Source organism: Trichoderma aggressivum (assembly GCF_033847375.1).
Source record: "Trichoderma aggressivum f. europaeum strain CBS 100526 chromosome Unknown scaffold_079, whole genome shotgun sequence".
NCBI classification, from domain to species: domain Eukaryota; kingdom Fungi; phylum Ascomycota; class Sordariomycetes; order Hypocreales; family Hypocreaceae; genus Trichoderma; species Trichoderma aggressivum.
The window spans coordinates 42,218-65,732 of record NW_026946445.1 but is presented as its reverse complement, the minus strand read 5'-3'; the positions used below and the strand labels follow the sequence as shown (position 1 = coordinate 65,732).

The 23,515-nt window shown below is 50.0% G+C and overlaps 8 protein-coding genes across 8 annotated transcripts; 4 read left to right on the top strand and 4 right to left on the bottom strand.

The window, feature by feature from the left end:
* Positions 1-2,192: 2,192 nt before the first annotated feature.
* Positions 2,193-2,553, bottom strand: Triagg1_10654 (uncharacterized protein; the record flags this gene model as incomplete). The annotated part of the gene is made up of 2 exons (XM_062894749.1): positions 2,193-2,390; positions 2,479-2,553. The coding sequence occupies 2 exons, from the start codon at positions 2,551-2,553 to the stop codon at positions 2,193-2,195; spliced, it is 273 nt and encodes a 90-aa protein (XP_062750401.1).
* A 445-nt stretch (positions 2,554-2,998) lies between these two features.
* Triagg1_10653 (uncharacterized protein) lies at positions 2,999-7,163 on the top strand (the record flags this gene model as incomplete). The annotated part of the gene is made up of 3 exons (XM_062894748.1): positions 2,999-3,001; positions 3,069-6,369; positions 6,427-7,163. 3 exons carry the CDS (start codon positions 2,999-3,001, stop codon positions 7,161-7,163), a joined length of 4,041 nt encoding a protein of 1,346 aa, XP_062750400.1.
* A 133-nt stretch (positions 7,164-7,296) lies between these two features.
* Positions 7,297-8,521, bottom strand: Triagg1_10652 (uncharacterized protein; the record flags this gene model as incomplete). Its single annotated transcript, XM_062894747.1, has 3 exons — positions 7,297-8,091; positions 8,173-8,304; positions 8,399-8,521. The coding sequence occupies 3 exons, from the start codon at positions 8,519-8,521 to the stop codon at positions 7,297-7,299; spliced, it is 1,050 nt and encodes a 349-aa protein (XP_062750399.1).
* Positions 8,522-9,051: 530 nt separating this feature from the next.
* Positions 9,052-12,449, top strand: Triagg1_10651 (uncharacterized protein; the record flags this gene model as incomplete). The annotated part of the gene is made up of 3 exons (XM_062894746.1): positions 9,052-11,325; positions 11,379-11,824; positions 11,927-12,449. 3 exons carry the CDS (start codon positions 9,052-9,054, stop codon positions 12,447-12,449), a joined length of 3,243 nt encoding a protein of 1,080 aa, XP_062750398.1.
* Positions 12,450-13,159: 710 nt separating this feature from the next.
* Triagg1_10650 (uncharacterized protein) lies at positions 13,160-15,229 on the top strand (the record flags this gene model as incomplete). Its single annotated transcript, XM_062894745.1, has 2 exons — positions 13,160-14,606; positions 14,712-15,229. The coding sequence occupies 2 exons, from the start codon at positions 13,160-13,162 to the stop codon at positions 15,227-15,229; spliced, it is 1,965 nt and encodes a 654-aa protein (XP_062750397.1).
* Positions 15,230-15,399: 170 nt separating this feature from the next.
* Positions 15,400-16,084, bottom strand: Triagg1_10649 (uncharacterized protein; the record flags this gene model as incomplete). Its single annotated transcript, XM_062894744.1, has 3 exons — positions 15,400-15,912; positions 15,983-15,988; positions 16,055-16,084. 3 exons carry the CDS (start codon positions 16,082-16,084, stop codon positions 15,400-15,402), a joined length of 549 nt encoding a protein of 182 aa, XP_062750396.1.
* Positions 16,085-18,473: 2,389 nt separating this feature from the next.
* On the bottom strand, positions 18,474-20,561 carry Triagg1_10648 (uncharacterized protein; the record flags this gene model as incomplete). Its single annotated transcript, XM_062894743.1, has 1 exon — positions 18,474-20,561. The coding sequence occupies one exon, from the start codon at positions 20,559-20,561 to the stop codon at positions 18,474-18,476; it is 2,088 nt and encodes a 695-aa protein (XP_062750395.1).
* Positions 20,562-20,974: 413 nt separating this feature from the next.
* Positions 20,975-21,464, top strand: Triagg1_10647 (uncharacterized protein; the record flags this gene model as incomplete). The annotated part of the gene is made up of 2 exons (XM_062894742.1): positions 20,975-21,285; positions 21,344-21,464. The coding sequence occupies 2 exons, from the start codon at positions 20,975-20,977 to the stop codon at positions 21,462-21,464; spliced, it is 432 nt and encodes a 143-aa protein (XP_062750394.1).
* Between the last annotated feature and the right edge of the window lie 2,051 nt (positions 21,465-23,515).

Here is a 23,515-nt window from a genome sequence, read left to right as displayed (position 1 = left end):
TGTCTGGACCCTGCCCAATCACGTGATGCCGCTCTGAGGGCTGCCACCTACTGTATTTGCGGCCCGTCGCGTGCTCTGCGATTTCCCCTTCTTTTCTTTTCTTTTCCTTTTCTTTGATACACTTTTCTCGCACGATTAATCAACCTACGGCAATTCATCCACTTGCTCTGGGTCATATTTGCGTGCTAGATGATACTGGACTCTTCTGCCTTTTGAAAACATGACGGCGAGATGTGAATTTTTTTTTCGTCTTACCGTTTTGGTGGTTCTTCCGACATACATACATATTCGCCCAAGTTAAAAAAAGAAAAAACCCTTGCTTTGCAATCCCTGACTGACTCATGAGCTTTTTCTCTTCTCCTCTTGCTGCATTGCAGCCCTTCTCTGGGGCCCTTTTTGAGGGGAAAGTCCCAAGGAATCCAAAGATCCCTGCGGGCTCTGCAGTTGACACATGATAAAAAACGGCTGTTTTCGTAATACTCTAACGCTGCATCGCAATCCCGTCACTGCCCAAAGGTGGTGCTCTACTGTATGTAACTGTAATTAGCCGTCCAAGGGTGCTTTTTTTTTCTTTCTTTTCCCTTGGCTCTGACGACGATGGCCGAGGCAGTTAAGGCTGCATGGTCGCGTGGACACTTGTCGCTCCTGTCCTTTGGGCCGCGATGCGAACTCTAGCAGGCGCAAAGAGGGCACGAATATGCAAGCCCATGCATCTAGTCCCCGCCTGCTGCAGATTGCCAATATTCACGCATTTGCTGGCGTTGTATCACGGGCTCGGACGGGGGAGCAATCGTGGGGATATATCATTGCTCGAGCGCTACCCGGGGGCCCAGCTTGTCACGGCGGAACCAAATACGCAACGCCTCCTTCGTGTGCTCCTCCAGAACTCCGACTCGACGCATGCCCTTTTGACCTATTATATAAATCCCTAAAAACCATCCGCTGTTCTTGCATATTTCTTTCTGCACCTCGACCGGTTTGTCTTACGACCTTGATCCTCGTTATTTTCTTACCGCCTTGTACCCCTCCCGGCACTTTCCACCCGCCTCCAGGAGTGATAAGGCGTGCTGTTCTATCATTCCCATTCCCTGTTTCTTGACTTGAGGCTGTCCATGTACACACCGACAGTTTGGGCACCAGCGTCAGCGTCACTCACAAACACAACCTAAAAACACCTACACAACACAACATCACCGCCAAAAAAAAAAGAAAAAAAAAGAAAATGTCTGAAGTGCAGTTCCAGCGTTCTTTGGAAGACATCCGGCTCGAGATTATGCTTCTCGCCGCCGAGGTGCTCTTCCTGGTGTCGGTGCTCGGTGCCATTATTCTCTTCAATCTCGATGTCTACAGCCAATCCCGCAAGCTAAGCCTAAGTGCTGAATCGTATAAGACTCGGTCGCGCTGCCTCAACAGAGGTCTGCCGCGAGGATACAAAGGCACCATCCATTGAAACCTCAATCCTTGGCTCTGGGTCATTTGTCTTTCCTGTTTTTCACAATATCAGAAAAGAAAAAGAAAAAAAAATCACAATGCATTGCTTCAATCAAGGAGCTCATGGTGTTGTCTACCCTCACAAAAAGACTACCTGTTTTTTTTTCTGGTGGTAGAGAGCTTCATATCGAACCATTTTCGGAGCTGCCAGAGCTCCATGCATTTACACGGCGTTATGCAAACGGCTGCACAATGGGGATTTTGGCGTTGAATTGGCTTGGTTCCAGCTTACGAGAAAAAAACGACCCTGTCATAGGAAGGGACGACGACATGAATGGAATTGACATAACAAAAAGAGATCAGCTCGCATGGCTGATGATTTGCCTGGATGCAGCTTGGAAAACCCAAACCAAACCAAGCAAACAAACACAGACAGACAGATTCGTCGTTGTACGGGAGCTTCGGTGTTTCACGTGTCATGGTAGCCGGCGTTTTGAGGATCGAGATCGTTTGGATAAAAATTGTTGTACAGAGTAGAACAAAACAAAATAAAAACCAGTAAACTTTGATTTGCCCACCAGAATTTGATGCTGTCCGACCGAAAGAAAAGCTCGCAACGCAGCCTCTATGCCTCCTCGGCCGGTGCCATCTTCTATTTCAACATCCGTGCAATTTATACACCACTGAGATTTTGCTTCCGTTCCACCACATCTCTTTTTCTTCTTTCTTTGTTCTTCCTTCTCCTAACCCCAGCTGTTTCTTTACGCCGAGGGCTTCTTCAGGTCTCGAGCGGCCTGCTTCAGGTTGAAGTTGCACTCCTCGTAGGCTCGTCCGGCACCAAAGCCAGCGCCCAGATACGCGGGCCAAGCTCTTCGCTTAAACAAAAGGACGGAAAAGACGACGCCGAATCCAAGACCGAGGGTGGACTTGACGAGGAGGTTGGAAAGGCAGCGATCCCACTGTTGTGTTGTTTCAACATCAAATTAGTAAAAAAGGACATCCCGGAGAAACAAGATTGCTTCGTCTGGGTTAAGCTCGGCTCGGTACCTTCTCGTTGAGAAGCGCTTCGCTGACGGGCCGGGAAATGGCGCTTGGGGAGCGAGGGGCGGCGGTCTCGGACATGGTGGCAGACGTTGCTTTGTTTTTTTGCGTGTGATATGCCGGTGAAATAACTCGAGAAGCGGTAGATGTCGCACTTACGTACGGAGCGCAATTGACGTCGAGGAGCCGGGCTTGGGCTGTGAGCAAAGGAGAGAGGAAAAGCGTTGGATGCAGTGATGTCGAACTTCACGAAAACCAGCCGGCCTCATCATGGCTCTTCGCCTCGAGGGCGGTGAGGGGCGATTGCCTGATCGGGGTGGAGATTGTGGCAGAACTTTTTCGAAATTTTGGAGATGCTACATTGATGCTTGGAGCTTATACGCTTGGTTTCTTCTGCTATAGATAAATTTTCATTTTTAAGAGACATCGGGATAAAGTGGATTGATTTTAATCCAATCTTCGCCAATCGTTATTTCATTTTCTTCTCTTCATGCCTCCTTGATTTTTGGTTGTTTGCTCGATTATAATGGTAAGAATTTTTTTTTCACACTTATGATTGGTCGCGTTCAGGTGAAGCTCACCAATTTTGCATACAGGGAAAGCTGGATCTCATCAAGACCGTCAGAGGTCTCGACCAGAATGGGCCTGGAGGGAACGGAGAGAACCTTGAAAAGCTATGGAGTAACCTCACAGAGGCATCAGATCACCAATTTCACGCAGCGGAAGAGAGCGCGTTGAGATGGCTGCTAAAGTCCATGAACGGGTCATCGCCTGAGGCAGAGACCATACGGCGGTACCCGTTGACCTGGACGATCCTGGACTTCGTGTTTCAAAAGATACCGCTTTTCTCGCTGGCCAAGTCGTTAGCGGACAGGAAATTTGCTGCTGTTTTGCAGCATACTCTTCAGGATGCATCGAATCCGAGTCAAGAGGCTGGCACTTCTGGTGGGAAAAGGAAGAGATCATTGGCTCCGCTCTACGCCTTGGAGGAACTGAAGGGCTTGGATGGTTGTTTGGCAACGGGCCAGGCTGTTTTCATTGCCCTCAAGTCTCTGCTTGGCCGATTGGAGAACAACGCCGTGGGTTCGCGCGACAGGATTGGGGCTGAACACATCAAATCTCTCTTCTCTACATCGGCAACCGAAGCTGCGACACTGTCATCCTCCTTCTTGATAGTTTGTGTTCTGTTACTAGCCAGCGATATTTGCGACGACGTCGAGGGCAAAGAAGACTGGGTTTCCACTGTCTCCAAGATATGGGATCTCCATCTACAGGGGGATACTGACGCTCTTGAGATTGCGACACACCTCTTCCGACCGGCCGCCGCGATCCTGAGACAGTTGGAACCTTCTATCCAAGGTCAAAAACCGAATGCTAATGAAGCTTTGGCGAGTCGATGGAGTGCGGACCTCCAGAGGTTCATGCACCGAAATTTTATACTCCCCGCTCGTACTTACTTCTGGAATCGCCAAGATTTCGAGGTCATTACGAGGGCGCTTGATGTGTCAAATGACAAAACGAGAACGTCTGCTCCGGCGCTATACTTCCTGGCTGCTGGAATGCCCGATGTTTCGACTGAAAGCGACTTGCGCAGGATCAACACGATTTGGATGGACAGGATATTCAAGGCTGTGGAGGAGCAAATCCGCACAAAGCCGGACAGAAATGCCCTGATGAAGCGGATTCTAGCGCAGGCGGTAGGAAGCTCCGTAGCAATCGATGCTGGGGACCTTCGCCAAGTATGCCGCAACTATGGTTTGGGATCAGAAATCGATTGGAGCTTGCTCGCAAATGCTGCTACGTGTAACCCAGATATTTTCCAAATGTCTGAGGAAGGCACAGCTCTTTTGAATGATATTTGCACGCAGAGCATCAGCCATAAACCGGATGCTGATGTTTTCAAAGATCAGTTGGATCTCATTGCAGCTATAAAGAAAAGCTTTCAGACGCGCCGCGATCTCTCTGGATTTTTGCGACTATGGTTCTCGCAGCTGTGTCTGACTGAGAAGCGCAAGCTGGCCTCGAATAGCCCTTGGTTCGAGATTAGGCGAGAAGGGACCCATGGGAATTCAATTTCTTCTTTGATAGAGTCCGAATTGTCACCACACCAGCTCCTCGGGATTATCGAATGGCTCGGTGGACAGGAGCCTGGCTCATACCCCCAGTCCCTCTGCGTTTTCACGAGCGTCATTGCGCAAGGACTGCATGGTGAGCAGTCCATTGACTCTATAGGCATGAAGCTGTTCGACCTGGTCTTCCAACTGAAAAACTCTTCAAAGACTGCTTTGAAGTGGAGGGTCATTTCCAAGGCGATTTCATGGGCCTCCCCCGGAGAACGGAAAAATGTCTGGGACCAAGTGAAAGATCAGCTCTCCAAGCTTCTACGGAAAGGGGCCATTAATTCGGCTGAAACATTTGAAGCCCTCAAGTGCTGCTATGAGGCTTGGGATTCCATGACCCAAGATGAAGACGCAGCCGACGAGCCATCCAAGTTGGTGGAGAAATTCACACAGCGGTTGGTAGAAGAGCTTGCGTCGTACGATGTACTGGAAATCACAAAACTGTCAGCTTCCCTCGGCTCGGGGGCAAGGTCAGAATTCGACGAGGAACTTGCCATCCAACAGTACTTGGCTTGGTATATTCTGGGTGGCAGCCGTTTCTCTCGGCTCTATTCAAGAAAAACTGACGAGATTCCACTACTTGAGACTGTATCATCTACAAAAGATGTAAGCCCTCCTGGGCTACGTGCCCTTTGGAGTGCTCTCCTGAGCAATGACGCGAATCTTAACGATGCGAAGCTCTCAAGAAAACTCCTAGATCGTTTGATTACAGCCTTGGCCGAGTCTGAGAAGGAGAAAGGCTGGCCAGGAGAACGAGGGCAGCTGTGGATTCGAACCCTATGCAGCGTACCCTTGGAAGCCTTTAGCCGCGCCCAGCGTGAGCAGATCATGGGCATATTGGATAAGAGGAGAGAAAAGATGGTCAAGTCCCCGAAGCGGGTGTCTCTCGAAGGCTGGAAGCTGGTGCTTGATTTGGCAAGCAAAATGATGGCGCGGCCGACCTTTTACGAAGGAATGCAGTTTTCCAATCTTGTCGATTACGCTGACGCCATTTCTAGTCTCTCTTTCGAAGAGACGATAAACGATGAGACGCTGCTTGAACTTGTCGAAAGGTACTTTGCTATGACTTCAACGGTAGTAAGGCAAATGTCGGATAATTTCGATGAACGGAGTGCGAAATACTTTTCAGAAGGCTTGGCATTTGTTGAAACATGCGAAACGGAAGAGACGAAGAGTGACCCCCTGAGCCTCCCGGCGCTTCGTACTACCCTGTTAAAGGCCATCATTGTTGAGCTTACTCGGTCGTCGGCTCTTCAAAGCCAATCCAGCCTCGGTCAACTACAGCAGAATGCCAAGGGTGCATTGACTCGACACATAGCGGCGGTACTGGGAGAGCTTATAGCAGACAAAAAGCTCCTATCAAAACATGACAACTCGAAAGATTTGGGGCTCTTTGCAACGACGCATGCTGCCGAGGCTTTGGACAGCGCTTCTGAACTATCACAACACAAGTCAAGCGCGATCCGCAAGCTGGAGAAGCGAAGTAAGGAGTCTATGGATGCTGGCGACTTGAGGGCCTGGAAGATTCAGATTTTCCTTCACAGATATCTGGCGAGTGGACTGGAGGATCCTCGCCCAATCCGGTGTGCCAGCCTCGCGAACTTGCCGTCAAACACCCGCGAGTCTCTCTTAAGGGATTATATCACGTCCGTCATTGCCAACATTGATGTGGCTGACGCTTCACGCTATCTCAAAGAGTTGATACGTGAATTTACAGGGGGCTGTGATACAGATGGCCAGGCTCTTGCCATCCAACACGTCGTTGGCCATCTCATCGGTGCGTATTCACGAAATCAAGAGTTGCTGAGGAACACCGCTAATAATCATCCTACAGAACGCACTGATCTACACGGCAAGGGTGAAGGTGTTGATCTATCAACAGCTCACAGCGAGCTAACACTCTGTCTATTGAAGAAGTCGCCCAATGTGGCCTATACATGCCAAACCGTTCAGACTCTTCTGGAAAAGAAGCCACAAGCCATGGGCCAGTGGAATATCGAGGTGACCCTGAGCACCGTCAGTGACTTGGCTTTGTCAAAGGGCACAAACGGTTCAACGGTGCCATTTGCGTGGCTGTGCAAGTTGGTTGGGACAATTATCAAGAAGCACCGCCTACGGCTGGAGGGCCACCACCACTTACTTCTGACCACCGTGCAAGCCTTGCTCAACAGCTTGATTCTCAACCAGCCGAAGAGCACTATAGATGGCACCACGCAGGAGGTGATGGCACGTTTATATGGCCGCCTCATCACCCTCATTTGCGAACCTACCGCGGGCGCTGTATCCCGTTCGCAGCACCAAAACGCCTTGGATTCTGCGACGGACGCTGCCAAACGGTCTGCCGGCCGGCACGTCTACCTGGTGTTGATGCAGTATGTGAAGCTGCAGCTTGAGGCCGACGTGCCGAGAGAGGTGGGCGAGGCTCTTGAGCCGGCGATGAATTCCATTTTCGACGTGACGCCGCCAGAGGTGAGGAAGATTCTGAACGACGCAATGGACGCCAGCGGAAGAGCTATCCTGAGGGAAATGTTTAAGAGATATGTCAAGTTTGGGAAATGGAGCGGTGTTTAAGCGGTTTAGGCACACGGAGGGTATATGATTAGAAATTAGGATATAAAACTAGGGTTGAGAATGAATAATATAGATCAAACGCTCATACGCAATCGTATGTGTCTACACTATTCGAACTTGCATAACGCCTGGCTCATGCTTGGCGATTCTGCTTTGATTTGCTGGGGTGGCCGTGCGTCTTGCCATACTTTCTAATCTTGCCATGAAGATCGGGCTGCACGAATATCCAAATGAGAGAGACCAACCATGACATGACGGTATCAACCAACCAGTTGTTACGGAACGAACCGCCCAGCATTCCCCACTTCATAAGAGCACCGAGCCAGGCCACGGTCACAAAGTAGTTGCCATTCTCCAATCCTTTGATAGCAACTTCGGCAACCTGGTCAGGAGTCTGCTGGGGATCACTGGACTCGAGGATCTTGGTAATCTCTGGCTTGGTAAGGATTTCGCGTGAGTGTCCAGGCGAAAGGATGGTTCCGGGGAGAACGACGTGGACTTTGACGTTCTGAGGGTACATCATGACCTCTTGGGAGATGGTATCGGCGAGGCCTCGCATGGCCCATTTGGAGGGAGAATAAGGTGCGTAGCCCGGGATGGTGTACAGCGCAACGACGCTGGCAGTCATGATGAGATGCTTGGCCTCCTTCTCCACAGGGGCCTCGGGCGCTAGCCACTCCCTGAGGATGGCATGGGACATTTCGGCCGTTCCATAAAAGTTGACGTCCATCTGGTGACGCATCGACGACATGTCCATGTCGATGAACAGATCCGGGATGGAGGTTCCGGCAATGCACCAGACAATGTCAGGGGCCTTGCCATCGTTCCACTGCTTGACCTCTTCAAGGAGAGGAGCAGCATAGGACGGCGCAGAAACATCGGCGGCGATGTAGTGGAAGCGCTGCTTGTTCTTGTCCTTGGCGGCAGCCTTTTTAGATGAAGAAAGAAAAAAGACGCCATGTCAGCGGAAACTGTTTGCGGGATGAAGCAAAGTAAAGCAAATACGCACTTTGACGATTTCAAGAGCGTCTTTCAGCTTATCGACGCCGCGAGAGACGAGGACGACGTTGGCGCCCTTGAGAGACAGCATTTTGGCGACGGACAGGCCCATTCCCTCTGAGGCTCCCGTGATGAGGACGGTCTGCAACGAATTGTAAGCCATTGGCCGTCCATTGGCAGCTCATTTGGTCCTTTCATTCTTCCTTTCTGAAGACCAATGGAAGAGGTTAACTAACCTTGCCGTCGACGGGCATCTGATTCCCACCGAACAGCCCCATGGCGGAGATGATTCCGATGGCAAGCGTAGCGACGGCGGGGAGGACCCAAACGAGATGATCCGAGAGTGCGACTGAGGGCATGGCCCAGCGCTGCGGAGGGAGAGGATGATGGAAAAAGAGCGAGAGCGGAAGATGGAGAGAGCTTGATGGGAATTGGAGATGATGGCTGTATTTGGTAATTGAACCCAATTTCTTATTTTTGTCCGTTAGCACCGGAGAAGGTTCAGGGACGTGAATCTTCCATACGGGCTATTTCTGCTTGCTGACGTGGAGAAGTGTTGGAGCTTCGCTAGTCGGGAGCTTGCCGGAATAGTGGGAACTTGGGAATTTTACAGGGGCAGATGCACTGTAGATTAGGGGGACGGACGGCATTGGATTGTGCTGCATCGTATCACGTGCGCGTTCTCATGCTGTGGTACCAGATACGCGACATCAAGGTTGTCAAGTACATCAAATGCTCTTTGCTCTCTCGCCATTTCGACTTCAGCTTCAATTTCATTGTATAATGCAACATTGATTTATCCAATCTTTTCTGGACATTTTACAAGTCGGTCCTGCGTCGGATCAGCAACATGGTACTTTTCAAAGGATCCTGCTGAGCTTCATTCACGATGGCCTCACCAGACGAGCAAGACATAAAGCTCACTGTGCCGAAATTCTCCTCTTTCAAATCCAAGGATACTAGCAGAGAGAGCTCTCAAAGGCTTGAGAAGCAGCATGAGATCCGTCGCAAGAAGCATGCTCGTGATGGCGAAAGATCAAGCAGCCGCCGGCCTGATGAGGATCGTGGCTCAAGGCGCAGTGGCCAGGAGTCTCGTCGCCGCAGAGACCGCGACCGCGACCGCGACCGAGGCAGGGACCGAGGCCGATCTCGTCGAGAGCCTTCCAGTCGTGAGAAAACAGCAGATGCCGCGGAAAAGCCAAAGCCTGTCACCAAGCCAGAGGGTGTTCCGGGCCTCTTTGTGATTGATACAAAAGGCGACCCCCTGATTATAAAATATGGCGGCATTGACAGGTCACAGGTTCCTGCTTACCGTCGCTATGGGGGTGGTAGAGTCCTTGGCACAGAGGGTCGCCTAGTCATCCACCGTGATGGCCCAAGGGATCAGTTTAGTCTCCGCATGCCGGGCGAAGGTTTTCACACATTTTCCGGCAGAGATGGTCTTCGATCCAAGATGCCAAGAGTGGAAGCAAGGCCAATCAGAGCACTTACAAGAAGGAGTGATGCTGATGCCGCGGATGAGGCTGAAGGATACCTATCCTTGAGCTCATCTAAAAAACGAAAGCGTGATCAGCAAGACGAAGAACCCTCCGATGATGAACGTCCTTCATATCGGTCCATCGAGGGCAAAGCAAAGCCACGGCAGCCCTCATACAGTGACTCGGATGAGGACTCGGACATGTCAGTCGACATGCTGGCGGCGGATCGGAGCAATCCACTGAAGCAAAAGTCCATAAGGCTCAGCAAGCAAGTAAAGGATACCCCGGAAAATATCGACGCCTGGCTAGAGCTTGTAGATCATCAAGATGCTTTATTGAAAGCTGGAGAAGATCTGGATCACGCGGTATTAGAAAATGAGGCTCACAGCTTTGCAGAGATCAAAGTATCTATGCTCGAGTCGGCTCTCAAGAGCACACAGAGTATAGAAGACCGCAGGCGAGTCCTCATCTACTTGATGCGAGAGGGTGCCAAAGTGTGGACTAGCAAAGTGACCATGAAGAAATGGTCAGAAGTTCTGGAGAGTGACGGCGATAATTTCCTCTTGTGGAAAACTCGCCTTGATTTTTTGACGTCCAACATTACAACATTTCAATATGATGACATCAAAAAACTGCTTCTAGACAGACTACGCCTTACCCTCTCCCGCCTGACATCAGATCAACCCAAAGAAGCCATTGAGGAAGCCATATTTTTGTTGCTGAGGACCACTCGTTTCGTCCATGATGCTGGCTACAAAGAACTGGCTATCGCGGCGTGGCAGGGTCTCTTGGAGCTCAACTTCTTTAGGCCCCTGACCATTGAGAGCGAGCAGTCTGCGCTAGAGTCGTTCCACGACTTCTGGGAAAGCGAGGTTCCTCGGATAGGCGACACCGGTGCAAAAGGTTGGAGACATTACGTCGAAACTGGGAGCGATGGGGATGCCGCAGAGCCGGTACAGGCAGCTCCAATTGCCCCCTCTTCCTCACGAGATGTCTACAAAGCCTGGGCCCATCTTGAACACTCTCGCTCTCAAGCCGCAAAGATGCCGGCGAGGACTATGGATGATGGCACAGACGATGATCCGTTCAGAGTCGTAATGTACTCTGACATCCAACCACTTCTCTTTCTCATACCAAGTTCTGTTCTACCAGAGGTTTCAACGCAGCTCGTTGATGCATTTCTACTCTTCTGTGGCTTTCCTCCGGCATTTCGAGCAAGCAGTTGGACGGAACTGGCTTATGGTGATCAATTCATCTCATCGTCACTCATCATGGTTGACTTACAGCCAGTTAAGCATCATGACGACGAGACAGAGAACTCGCATAAGAGCGTACCGCGATTTGGAATGGGCGTAAAGGCGGCCGCTTCTCCTCATTTGCTATTTGGTGGTTCCAGATGGTTTCAGTATGTTGCTGCCAAGTCGCAGAATCCCATAGTGAACTCGCTCTGGGCATCAGAGGCACTGAGACAGCTTGTTCACATTGGTGGGATGGAGCGGTTGGCTCAATATTACCTTGCTATGGTCTTTCTGAATGAGCAGACGAGAGTTAAGAAACCTGCAAAAGCCTTGCTCAAACAATATCCTGCGAATTCTGAGCTCTATAATGCATATGCAGTTGCTGAATCGGCCAACGATCTCAGTGTGGCGAGCAAAGTGCTAGGGGCTGCGATTGAGTCACCGTCGGTATGTTATTTGATCTGCAGTCTTCCCAAGAAACGTTCTAACATGCGTTTTAGTTATCTTCAAAGTGGCATAAATTCATGTTCCATGGAAGTTGGAGCTGGATGGAGTTTGAGGCGGGAAACATTGACTTGGCAAAAGTGCGTCTCTGTGCGTCCGTGGACGAGAATCTTAAGGGCGCGGGGCCGGATATCCCTGAAATTGGCAGTGCCACGCTTCTCAAAGCCCAGCAAACACTTACTTCAGATTTTCACGAATACCTGCTTGATCGAGACTTGGTTGGAGCTAGCGTACTCGCCGAGTGTATGATTTTACTATCATATCTCACGGCGCCAGGAAGTTTGGAGCCCACGTCAATTTCTCAAGGTAACATTGCTGCTGCGATGGGCACTGTTGATATGATATCTCAAGAGTTTCGGTCCCAAGACCAAGTCGACTCCGTGGCGCACGAGCGTGTCCTTCAGTATGCTTCTCGGCTGCTATATCTACATGCATCAAAGGGGTAAGTGGACATATACTTTTATGCCGTTTCCATCACCATTATTGTTTCTACTGGGTATATCCACGTAACATGTGGACTGTCGAGCTAATAAATAACGCATAGGCCATTCCGGAGAGTATACCTGCGCGAGAAGCTGTCGGGTTTCATTCGGCAGTTTCCGCAGAATTCAGTCTTCTTATCCATGTTTGAATGGTCTGATGCGAGCCTTCGGGTCATTGACGAGACGCGTGACCTTTTGTATGACCAAGTTCTGGTGAAGCAGCATGACTGCATTAGCAGCCGCGTGTTTGCTATTCAACACGAGCTTACACATGGCAACGCTAACACGGCAAAGACTGCATTTGAGCAAGCTCTGGCGAGTGACAGCTGTCAGAACAGTCCCGCATTGTGGATATACTACATTCGATTCTGCCAGATGCAGTTCCGCACAAAGGCAAAGGATGTGTTTTACCGGGCTTTGAGGCACTGCCCTGGATCGAAGGAGGTGATGATGGAGGCTTTTCTGACTTTGATTCGCGATATGGAATCGGAGGAGCTGAGGGCGGTGTATAACACCATGACGTCGAAGGGGATGAGGGTACACGTTGACATGGAGGAATTTGTTGAGAGGCGCAGGGCGGAATGATCGAGGGAGAAGAAGAGATGAGCGTGTATGAGTTGACGAGTGCTTGGAAATTATTCACGCTGCTTTTGTATGGGTTTGAGCACCTCCAAGGCACTGCCTTGGTATATCTTCTATGATATGCCCAGTCACATCTGCCCGGTTTGATCCTGCATCTGCATGATGCCACTTCCTCTTGTTTGACCTGGCTACATACCTGTATAACCAGTTGCATGTGGTCAAAATAAGGAGATCGCCAAGTTTAGGGGGTCCTCCTTTGCCCCTCTCCTAAAACCCCAGCGATTCACGGCTCCACCGTCGGTTTTGCAATGGAGGGGCAACAAAGAGGCTCAGCCCCCCGTTCTCCTGCAGCGATTCACAGAGGCAACCCGTAAGCTGCGCTTTTATACTGACTTTTGGTCGTGACGAGATTTGTCCAGTCATTGGTTCGTTGTCCTTTTTTTGCTTGGCTTGGCTCGCTAGGGTAGGCGAAGCGAAACGAAGCTGGGCGTGGTCTAGAACCATCCGACGAGACCCGGCATATGTCAATCTCACCTCAGTACTAATCCATCCTCTCTCTCATGTTCCCCCTCATACATAACATACTCTCCCGGCATTTTGATACGCCTGCGTCGTCCTAGAATTTAAAAAAGGAAGAAGAAACACTCTCCCATGCCATCTCAATTTCTTTTCTTGTAATATTTCAACGCTCATCTCCTTCTTCTCCTCCCGCCATGGCTGGTCCAGATCAATCCGCGCTCCAATCCGGCGGGGGCTCAGGCTCGGGCCAGCGAACCATCGAAGCCCTCAGCTCCAACACGCTCGCCTACCTCAAGCGCCTCTTCGAATCCCACGCAACTCCAGACGGCAAATGGACAGGCGACCAGGTCAGAGTCTTTGTGCAAAAGGTCCAGGGCCACGACGTCACCGCCGACGCCGCCGCACAGCTGCTCAGCACGCCGGGCCTCGACCTCGGCGGCTTCCTGGCCTTCATGACCTCTTCTCACAGCAATGCCGTGCTGCCGGTGAAGAAGGAGGACTTTTCGTGGCCGCTGTCCAGCTACTTCATCAGCTCCAGCCACAACACGTATCTGACGGGCAACCAGCTGTCGAGTGATAGCACCACTGGCGCTTACACAAACGTCCTGCTGAGGGGATGTCGGTGCGTCGAGATTGACGTGTGGGATGGCGATGAGAGTGACGCGGAGACCTCGTCGGACAGTGACACGAGCGACGATGAAGCTGCTGCTAAAAAGGCTGCCCTCAAGGAGAAGAAGAAGAGGGAGAAGAAGGAGAAGAAGAAGGAGGCCAAGGACGGCGAAAAGAAGGGCGGGTGGAGCGACCAGCTGAAGAGCAAGATGGACAAGATAAACATCAGCAAGAAGATTGAAAAGATGGAGGAGAAGGCGACCGAGAAGGTGGCCGAGATAGAAGATGCCGTCACGCGAAAGCCAGACCCCAACGCCGTTGTAGAGCCAAGAGTGCTGCACGGATATACGCTCACCAAGGACATTCCCTTCAGAGCCGTCTGCGAGGCCATCCGCGACAGCGCCTTCGTCGCCTCCGAAATGCCGCTCATCGTCAGCCTGGAAGTCCATTGCAGCGCCAAGCAGCAGATTGTCATGGTGGACATCATGAAGGAGGTCTGGGACGGCCTGCTGGCGCCGGAGCCCGACGCCGAGATCGAAGCCCTGCCCAGCCCCGAAGCCCTGCGGCGAAAGATTCTCATCAAGGTGAAATACGTTGCCCCTGGAGCGCCCCTGGACAAGGTCGACACCATCCGCAGCGAGCAGGTCCCCATGCCTGCCGGTGGTCCGCCGCCGAAGCCCGCAAAGACCATCCAGGAGCTCGCCCGGCTCGCCATCTACACCCAGGGCGTCACCTTCAAGGGCTGGGCGCAGCCCGAGGCCACGATGCCCACGCACATCTTCTCCATCTCCGAGAAGAAGTTCATCGACTACCACGAGAAGCAGTGGTCCGTCCTCTTCAACCACAACAAGCGCTATCTCCTGAGAGCCTACCCTGCCGGCTTCCGCATCGGATCTTCCAACCTCAACCCGGCCATCTTCTGGGGCGGAGGTGCTCAGATTATCGCCCTGAACTGGCAAGAGACGGACGAAGGCATGATGCTCAACGAGGGCATGTTTACCGGGACAGGGGGCTATGTCCTCAAGCCAGAAGGTGAGTCTACATCACGCTACTTAAAAAAAAACAAAAACCCAATCATATGATATTATGTAGTATAAACAAAGTACAAATCCCCAAACTAACAACTTCTTCAACAAGGATACCGCCCCAAACCAACTGCAGCAGAAGACGCCGCCAGCCCCATCGCCATCACCCGCAAAACCGCCACCCTGCTCTTCACCTTCCTCTCCGCCCAAAACATCCCCCTCCCAGCCGGCGAAAAGTCCGCAAAGGGCTTCAGGCCCTACATCAAGGTCGAGCTCCACGCCGAGGGCTCCAAAAACAGCCACGCCCAGAGCGACGGCCACGTCCACGAGAGCGAGTACAAGGTCCGCACCAAGACGCACAAGGGCCGCGACCTTGATCTCGGAGCGGAGAAGCTCGAGTTCAAGGCGATCCCGGGCTTAGTCGAAGAACTCACCTTTTTGAGATTTACGATCCGGGATGATGAGATTGGAAGGGATGATTTGGCGGCCTGGGCATGCATAAGGCTTGACAGGCTGGGACAAGGATATAGGTTCGTACACTTGAGGAATACAAGGGGAGAGGCGACAGATGGAGCAATACTAGTCAAGGTGGAAAAACTTGTAGTGGAGACGCCTTCAAGCAAGCAGTAGACGACTTTTGTTTCTTTCTTTCTTGTTTTTGCTCATTAGGTTTTACATTATGAAAACCTTTCAAGGACTCTCATTAGACAGAGTTCCGCATCCATGCCGAGGTTGTCATTAGATCAAACTATTACTTCCACATCTCTCAGCTCAACTCATTCCATCATCCCCAAGACATTTTAGTAGTTGTCACCGCCCTGGTTGCCGCCACGGTTGCCCATGTGCGACACCTTGTCCTTCACCTTCTCGAAAAGGCCTTCACCCTTGTGGCCAGAAGAGCGTTGCTGGCCCGAAGACTCGTACTCGTTGCGGTTGCTTGAGCCATACGACTCGGTGCCTTGGCCTTGGCTTTGGCCATAGGTATCTGATGAGCCATACGACGAATCGTCCTGGCGGCGGCCGGAACCGAAAGAAGACTCTTGGTTACGGGATCCGTAGGTGTCATTGCCGCCAGAGCCGAAGGTGTCACCGCCGCCGGAGCCATAGGTGTTTCCTCCAGACCCAAACGAGTCATTGCCGGAGCTGCCATAGTTGCCTCCAGAGCCGAACTCGCCCTGGCCACTGGTACCAAACGAGCTCTCATCGTTACGACGGTTGCCGGAGCCGAATTGGTTTCCGGAGCCGAATGAGTCTCCTCCAGAACCGTATTGTTGATTTCCACCAGAGCCGAAGCTGTCGTCATTGCGGCGAGACTGATCGATGTTAGTGGTTGAACTGCGATCTGGGTATGTCACTTCATCTCAAAGTGTCATGTTAACTCACGCCGTACTGTCACATTCTCATTAGTTCATATTCAATTGACGGGAGACTGGGGTTAAATTGTATCAAACTCACGTTATCGTTGTTGTCGCCGCCGTAAGACATTTTGAATGGTATCTGTGCTTATGTAGACTTTGGTTGTATGGTGGTTTTGGTCAAGATTGAACTGAATGCTTTGTCTTTGGAATGGCATTCTCGTAAAGGGATACCTCACACCTCTTTATATAGCAGAGGGATGGAGGGAGATGCGCCATAAGCACCTGTCGCATTCATACTCAAAGCTATCCAACTTAGACGAGGTCGGTATGCTTTAGACAGCTGCCATGGCGCACGCCACCGGGTGTCTGGAGAGAGTCTCCACCCGGAATGCTGATGTAGCTGAATAGAATTGGCCTCGACTCAATGGACGAGAGCACGACATAGGCAAAGTAGTATCAAGACACCCCGGCACAGCTGAAATCGTCATTGACATCTCCAATATTCCCCAGATGCCCCGCCAACTGGGCATGACCAGCTGTATGTAAAACCCCTGTTAGTGGGACTGCGTTATACTCTTCGTGGGAACGCTGGGTGAGCTAGAGCTCAATTGTCAACATATTCTGCTTCTTCCTTGATGTAGATGCTCTATTTTCTGGACAAGTTATGTCTTGCTCATCTCCCCTATCTGACGAGCTCATAACCAGCTTTCTCTTAGGATGAGACCTGCAGTTCTTGATGGCTTGCGCTTCCCCTCCATCTTGTCCCGGCATGTCCGCAGGAATTCCAGCAAGATTCGGGTGCTGATGGGCAGGTGGCGTTGTTAGTTCCTGATCTTTGCGATGAGAGGTTGCCGTCGTCATCTAAGGCAAAGCTTCGCAAGAGTTGGCGGCGGGGTAATAACGGGTTGGATTAATGAGCAGTGCCTCGCTGGAACTCGGATGAGCGCATCTTGCAATGATTTAGTTGCAGATCTGGCGACGCTAGCTAAATGGACGGATTGAGCCATCTACGTACTAAACAAAGAAGCCATGCCGGCGATACGCCTAACCGAAGGGGCCGTAGGCAAAGGCCCGAACGCTCTGGTTGGGAGAAGTACTCACCACGTTTCTCAAGCAGTGGTTCCTGCGAGCCAAGGACGTTTGGGGTGGAATGTCAATTGCGCAAGCAAGGAGGGGTCTCCGGTTTTGATGATGTGATGCCCGGCCAATCTGTTGCCGATCCCGATACTCGCTCGCTGCAGTATAATGAGGCGAAGGAGGTGGGTGTTGATAGTAAAAGGAGGGGGTCTGGCTTTTCCTTTGAATAGAAACTCGAGTGAGATATGACGCGGCATGGCATCATTGGCAAAGCCAGTGTATTTTTATCGAAAACGATCAGGGTTGATGTTGAGAGCCATCCTGAGGACGCCCACGTTGAGAGATAATGCAATATTGCATCATTCGGGTTGGACCGGTATCTCATCGTGGCATTATGACTGGTATTGCTGGAGGCAGGCGTGGGATTGGATTGGAAAGGCGAAAAGCGACCGCATGCGGCCGGAATCAGAATGAAGCAGTAGGTGATGGTGACGACGGATGTACGATCGAGGATTGCCTGTCAAACGTCAGAACGTGTCCAATTGGCGTAATAGCAGTTGGCGGTGATGAATTTGAAATCCTCACGATGTGTATGGAAAAACATTTAGAATAAAAGGAAAAAGAAAAGTTGGAAAACGAAGCCCAAATGCACCTTACTCAGCTTACCTAGGCATATCTGATATCTGATTGCTTGCTCTTGTGAGAATCTGGGAAAGTGCGAGACGTTTTTTTTTTCAATTGGCAAGAAGAGCCTACACCAGTACGTACCTCTACCGAATTGAAGAGAACCGAGTGTACCTAGGTACCTACCCTACTCTGGTAATACCGTTAAACAACATGTATCACGTATATTAGACTACATGTACAAGTCTCGATTGAACAGACCTGGAATCGAACAATTCATCGATCCAAAGATTGATAAGGTAACTGGTCCAAATCCATGTAGGCAGTATTAGATGGTTCAAAATCCACACGTGCAATTTTCAACCTCTTTCCATGTTGCTCTTGCTCTCATCACCATATTTGAGACTGCAATACGGCGGTGGTGTAGCTGTTGTGGATGAAACAAGCAACGCGAAACCCAGAATTCGCCAGGACAAAGCAAGCCTCGTTGAAGAGCACTTTCTTTTTTTTTTCTTCGTCTATGTTCAATTGTATTAATCCTATGTATTTTAAAGCCACTCGGATATATCCTCACCAGCCTGGGATCACGCTGGCCTTGAGCGCAATTTCCCACAGCAGTATATATCATCGCCAAAAAAAACCCCAAAAAAGCGCCATGTAACCGTCTCCTCAAAAACTAATATTGCTTGCATAAAACACACGCTTATCCATGTCAGACGAACAGACCCCGACGTCAGTGAATAAGTCTAAGAAGCCGCCGTTTGCAGTCGCCGCCATGCCATTGCACGTCAGTGGTGCATGATCATCCCGTATCCTCACAACTTGCTGGCCACCTGGTCATTAGACACAATTGCGCCGCTCATCAGGGCCGCTTCTTGCGCGGGCTTGGAGACGAATAGCTCCCTTCCACCTTGATCCCCCCACCAGGCGACTCCGATGGCTGCTCTTTCTACATCCATCTCTCCATTGATGAGAATGTCCCAAAACCGCTTCTTTACTGGTGCTCGAAGCTTGGGATCTGCAATCATATTCAATGTCTGTGCCGTAATGGTAAGCCATTCTTCCACCAAATGCAGAGGCACGGAAGGCAGCGTATCGACCAAGGCCATGGTCAGTGAACTCTGCTCTGAGCAAGGAGCCGGGGCTCCCTTGGAAGCATCCTCCGGCAAAGTACCGTCTGGCGGTGCAGCATCCGGGGTTTGAGGCAGAAGCGCGGTGCCTGCGGTGGCGATGGAAGCCCGAAGCATCTCCAGCAGGGTCTCCGCAAGATGAGGCTCCATTGCGGCGATGGGGTTAGGCGGAGAGACAATTTGCATGACAGTCTTGTAGGCGACTCGGAATTGCCGTGGGGAAATTTGTTGGGGGAAGGATTCGAATAGCTTGACAATGTAGAAGGGAGTGATGTCAATGGTGAGTGAACTATGCTGCGGGCAGGAGAGAACAGAGAGGATGGCGCTGTGGGAAGATTCAAAGAGTTCGACCGTTGATGAGGTCATTGGGCCTTCATGGGAGAGGTATGCAGTCGCTGGCTTGATGATGAGAGCTTCGCAGGCTGCTGTGGAGAGCACCAGGGGCAAGTGCTCGGCAACGTTCAAGTAAAACAGATCCAGCGTCCTTGCGAGGTGTGTGATGGGAGCAGTAGGAGCCTCGAGGGGACGAATCTCCTTGAGCAACAGCTCACATGCGGCCGGATGCCGGGAGAGGCTGTCGATGGAGGTTAGGTAGCTGAACGTATACACCTGGAAAGCGCTGTTGTTGTTCCGGTTGGAGATGAAATACAGATTCCGCAGAATGTGCAGTGACTTGGCAGCAATTTCCGACGCAGCCACGGGATTCAACATGCGGTGATCGAGTAGACTGCGGGAAACGATGGCCTGCAGAACAGCCACAGCGCCAAACAGCAGCTTTCGAAAGACTTGCCACAACACCGGCCACGTCTTCTGGAGCGTCTCCAGACTCAGCTTGTCGGCCTCAAACGCGGGATCAATGTCGTTGAACCGGTTCGACCGCCAGGCGTCCAGCACTTGGCGCGAGAAAACCAGCAGCGCATCATGTGCAGCCAGGACAACGCTCGTGTCAGTGGCATGTAGGGCCGCGTAGGCTGCAAGCTTCGATAACGGGCCAATGTTTCCCATCAGAGGTCGCTGGTCCATGGCCTGCAGCAGTTGGAACGAGGGCGTTTGCGAAGTCCAGGAGAGCAGCTGACCGGGAGCCTCCGTGATGCTCTCCCCGATAACCTGAAGAAATTGGCCCTCGCAAAAGCCTTCGGGGCCGGTGAGAGCCCAGATGGTGACGGGCAATAGCTCATTGCAGTTGATCTGGGCCTTGTGGAACTCGGAGAGCAGAGGAAACGAGAAGTTGAGTGCCAACGCAATCGAAGCGCCAGCGAGCGGTCCATCCTGCCGGTGGCTCTCCAGCGCCATGTTTGCCGCCAGCACAACCGACTGCCCAAGGGTCCCTCTGAGGCTGCCAGACAGCGCACGTCTATCGTTGCCCTCCATGCCCATGAGGACGCCCGTCAGAACCAGCAGATGCTGCCACCGTTTTGAATATTCATCCGCGCCCTTGACAACCGCCCGCGTCCAGACATCGCATTTCAGAGCACCTCCCTCGAGAGGCCGGCCTTCCAGCTTGTTCTTGTCGTTGAGAGCCTCCTGCTCGCAAACGCGAATCGCGGCGCTGTTGTAGATGCTGATGATGCGAACTGAGGTGCGCAATCCATCGTGTCGCTCCCAGATTGCAGGAGCCGTCAGCAGCTGGGACGTGAGAACGCCGAGGTTGAGCGGGTTGGAGAGCTGCGAGAGCAGGTGCGCGGTCGTGCCGATGATTTGTTCCGTCTTGGCCGCATCGTGAAGCTCCTGGTAATACTGCAGGACGGTGTTGAGGAGTTGGTCAGCAGGCATCGTGGTGCATCTGCTGCGGCGCGGCGCGGCTCGAATGCGAATGTGAATGCGCTCGATGAGGTTGTTGTTTGATTGAACGGAAACCAAAAAGGCTGGTTGCAGAGACGCGGTTGATGCTGTGGTTTAGCGCATGCTTTTGCCGAGGCTCTAGGGATGACGTCTCCGGGGGGTCCACCCGAAATTACCGTCTGGTCTCTTCTAGCGACGTGCTACCGCAGCTCTCTGCAGCTAGGAGACGCTCGCCTTTGTGCATCATACAACGAACGACACACATGTACCGTCACCGGCAATCCCAGTGCGGGAGAGAGCAGCGGAAAGGGAGACATCTTAATAGGTAATCTGCGTTTATGCCATGTTAACAGCAAGATTGCATATTAACAAGCAGCCTGCAGTCAACACTCTCGATCGCGCAGATGACGCGCCGGCTGAATCCTCCCGCAAACTACACCACTCCTCCGTTCCCGTCCCTCAACGTCCACACTCTATTCGATGCCACGCCCGACAAGAGATACACGCTCTTCTTCATCGGCGACGTCTGGCGCTTCACAGTAATATGGACGCTGATCACGTTTGCGCTGTTCCACCTCGGCGCCGTCTCCATCGCCATGTTCACGCACGGGTCCAGGAAGAAGTCGTCATGGAAGTATCTCTGGATGACGCCGATCATCTATTTGGTGGTCGCCGGGCTTGAGGCTCTACTCTCTGGCACCATTACCGGGGTCATGTCAGTGCTAGATGGATCGCCGAACAAGTGAGATGAGGAAATGCTGACTGCTATGTAGGCTCGGCGCTGTTTACCAGGCGGGATACTACGAGATGAATACGTGGATTCCCTGTACCTGGGGCTTCATCAACGTTCTTACGCTCATCATCTCCTCCTTTTCGATTCAGGGAGGCCTGTGAAGAGCGGCAGCCCGAAAACCCGGGTTCTGATTCAACCAATGAGAAGCATACCAAATTTGCAATATCATGGAGTAACCTCATGTTTGACGCCACGCTTATTACTCAACTATGCGGCGGACAGAGAGATCTTATCTATTGCATCGACGCATTGGAATACCACGTGTCTGTTCCGGTAACGGTTCACTTCTCCTGCCCTGGTTTCCTCCAAGAAGTTAGTTGAGAGCTAGCACGAGCTCAACAAGGAGACAATGAGGTAAAACTTGCCGCACTGCTGCAGCATGTCCGATGTATTGACATAGATACATTAGACGCATGTCGAATTCAACTAATAGCAACAACCAAAGCCGAAAGCCACAGAAGAGTCCAGATCGCGGAGAGAGCGGTGGGCTGTGGAGACTGTGTTGGTTACGCCTCCTCTTGGCGTTGTAGACGTTGTTGAACAGATTTGAAGCCCTGTGACAATCATCTGAGACACAGCCACTTGATATGTGCAGTCTAAGAAGCCAGCCATTGAAGCCCAGATAGTACATCAAGTAATTAAGGGTTTAAGAAGACATTAAACAATCAAGTGTAGTTCAAGTCTCCGAATTCTCTCCAGACAACGAATCCATCACTGTATCATCGCCAATGCTACAAGTGTCAATGGATATGTAGTCGGGTGTCAATAGCTGCCAAGGTGTGTGGCCGCTGGCTACAGTCGGTGGACAAAAGTGACGCATAATCCGGAAAAACACTAAAATTCCGAATTTTGTTTTAAACTTTAAAATACGTATTTCTTAGCTAAATAAAGGCTAATTTCTTTGTAAATTATATTATTTTAATTAGAAATAGTTAAATTTTATTAAAATCTATGTCTAATACTTTATATACTAGCCTTTAGCGTTTATAATAGCTTATAGCTGCCACGGTATTAATATAATAAGGTTTTATAATACTTTATCTTCTATCTCTTCTTATACTATAATTATAGTTTTTATTAGGCGCTGCTTTAATATATTATTCTTTAGTATATCTGTAAGGTTAGGATATTACTTATTAATTTTTTCTTTAATTAAATTTTATATATTTTTAATTAGGTTAAGGTTTAGGCTATAAGCTAGCTAGGCTAGAAGTTTAATATAGTTTTCTTCTACTTAATTTCTTAGCTAACTTTAAACTATTCTAGCTTTATATATAGGTGCGTTATCTTTTTAGAATATAAATCCTAAGGAGTAAATTATTAAAAGATTTTTTTATAAGTATTTAAGTATTTACTACCTATTAATGCCACTGCCCTTTAAGTTTAGGTTACTAAGAAGTAGTATAAGAGATATATAATAAAACTATAAGATTATACCCTAGAATATTTATAAATATTACGTTAGCTTTATCTTTAGCTATATATTCTTTTTATTTAAGCAGTATTCCTATATAATATTAATTAGTAAAGCTATTATATATTAAACTTAGTATACCTTTTTATAAAAAATATACTCTTATCTTTTACCCTTACTATAAGCAATTATAGTTTTATTACTAAAAATAACGTAAAACTACCACTCTATTAGCTTTCTTATATAGTAAAAGGCAAAGGCTAGCTGCGCTTTCGTATTCTCCAGCGTTAATTTCAGGCAATAAAAAGCTTTATAATATATTACTTTATACTTTTAAAAATACTAAATTAAAGTATAACTATAGTATAGTAAATTAGCTTATTAGATAATTTAATTAGTGTAAATAAAAGGGTTATTCTTAATAAGTTAAAAAATACTAAATTTATAATTATTATTTAAAATTAAAGGTCTCCTAAAACGCTGTTCTAATTTACTACTTTTTTAAGTTTAGTAACGTTTAATAATACTACACATAAAGCTTAGTAATACTCCCTTTTTAAACGCGATTACATGGGCCGATTAGCCTAAGTTATATACTATTATAACCCTTATTCTTTTATAAGGACTATACTTAAGTCTGGGAGTAATTAGGGCTATTTTAGTTGTGTTATAAAGAAAATAAAAAGTTGTGCGATTTCGCGTCGTCTTTTGGAACCGCGTTTTAGTGGGGTTTTGTTC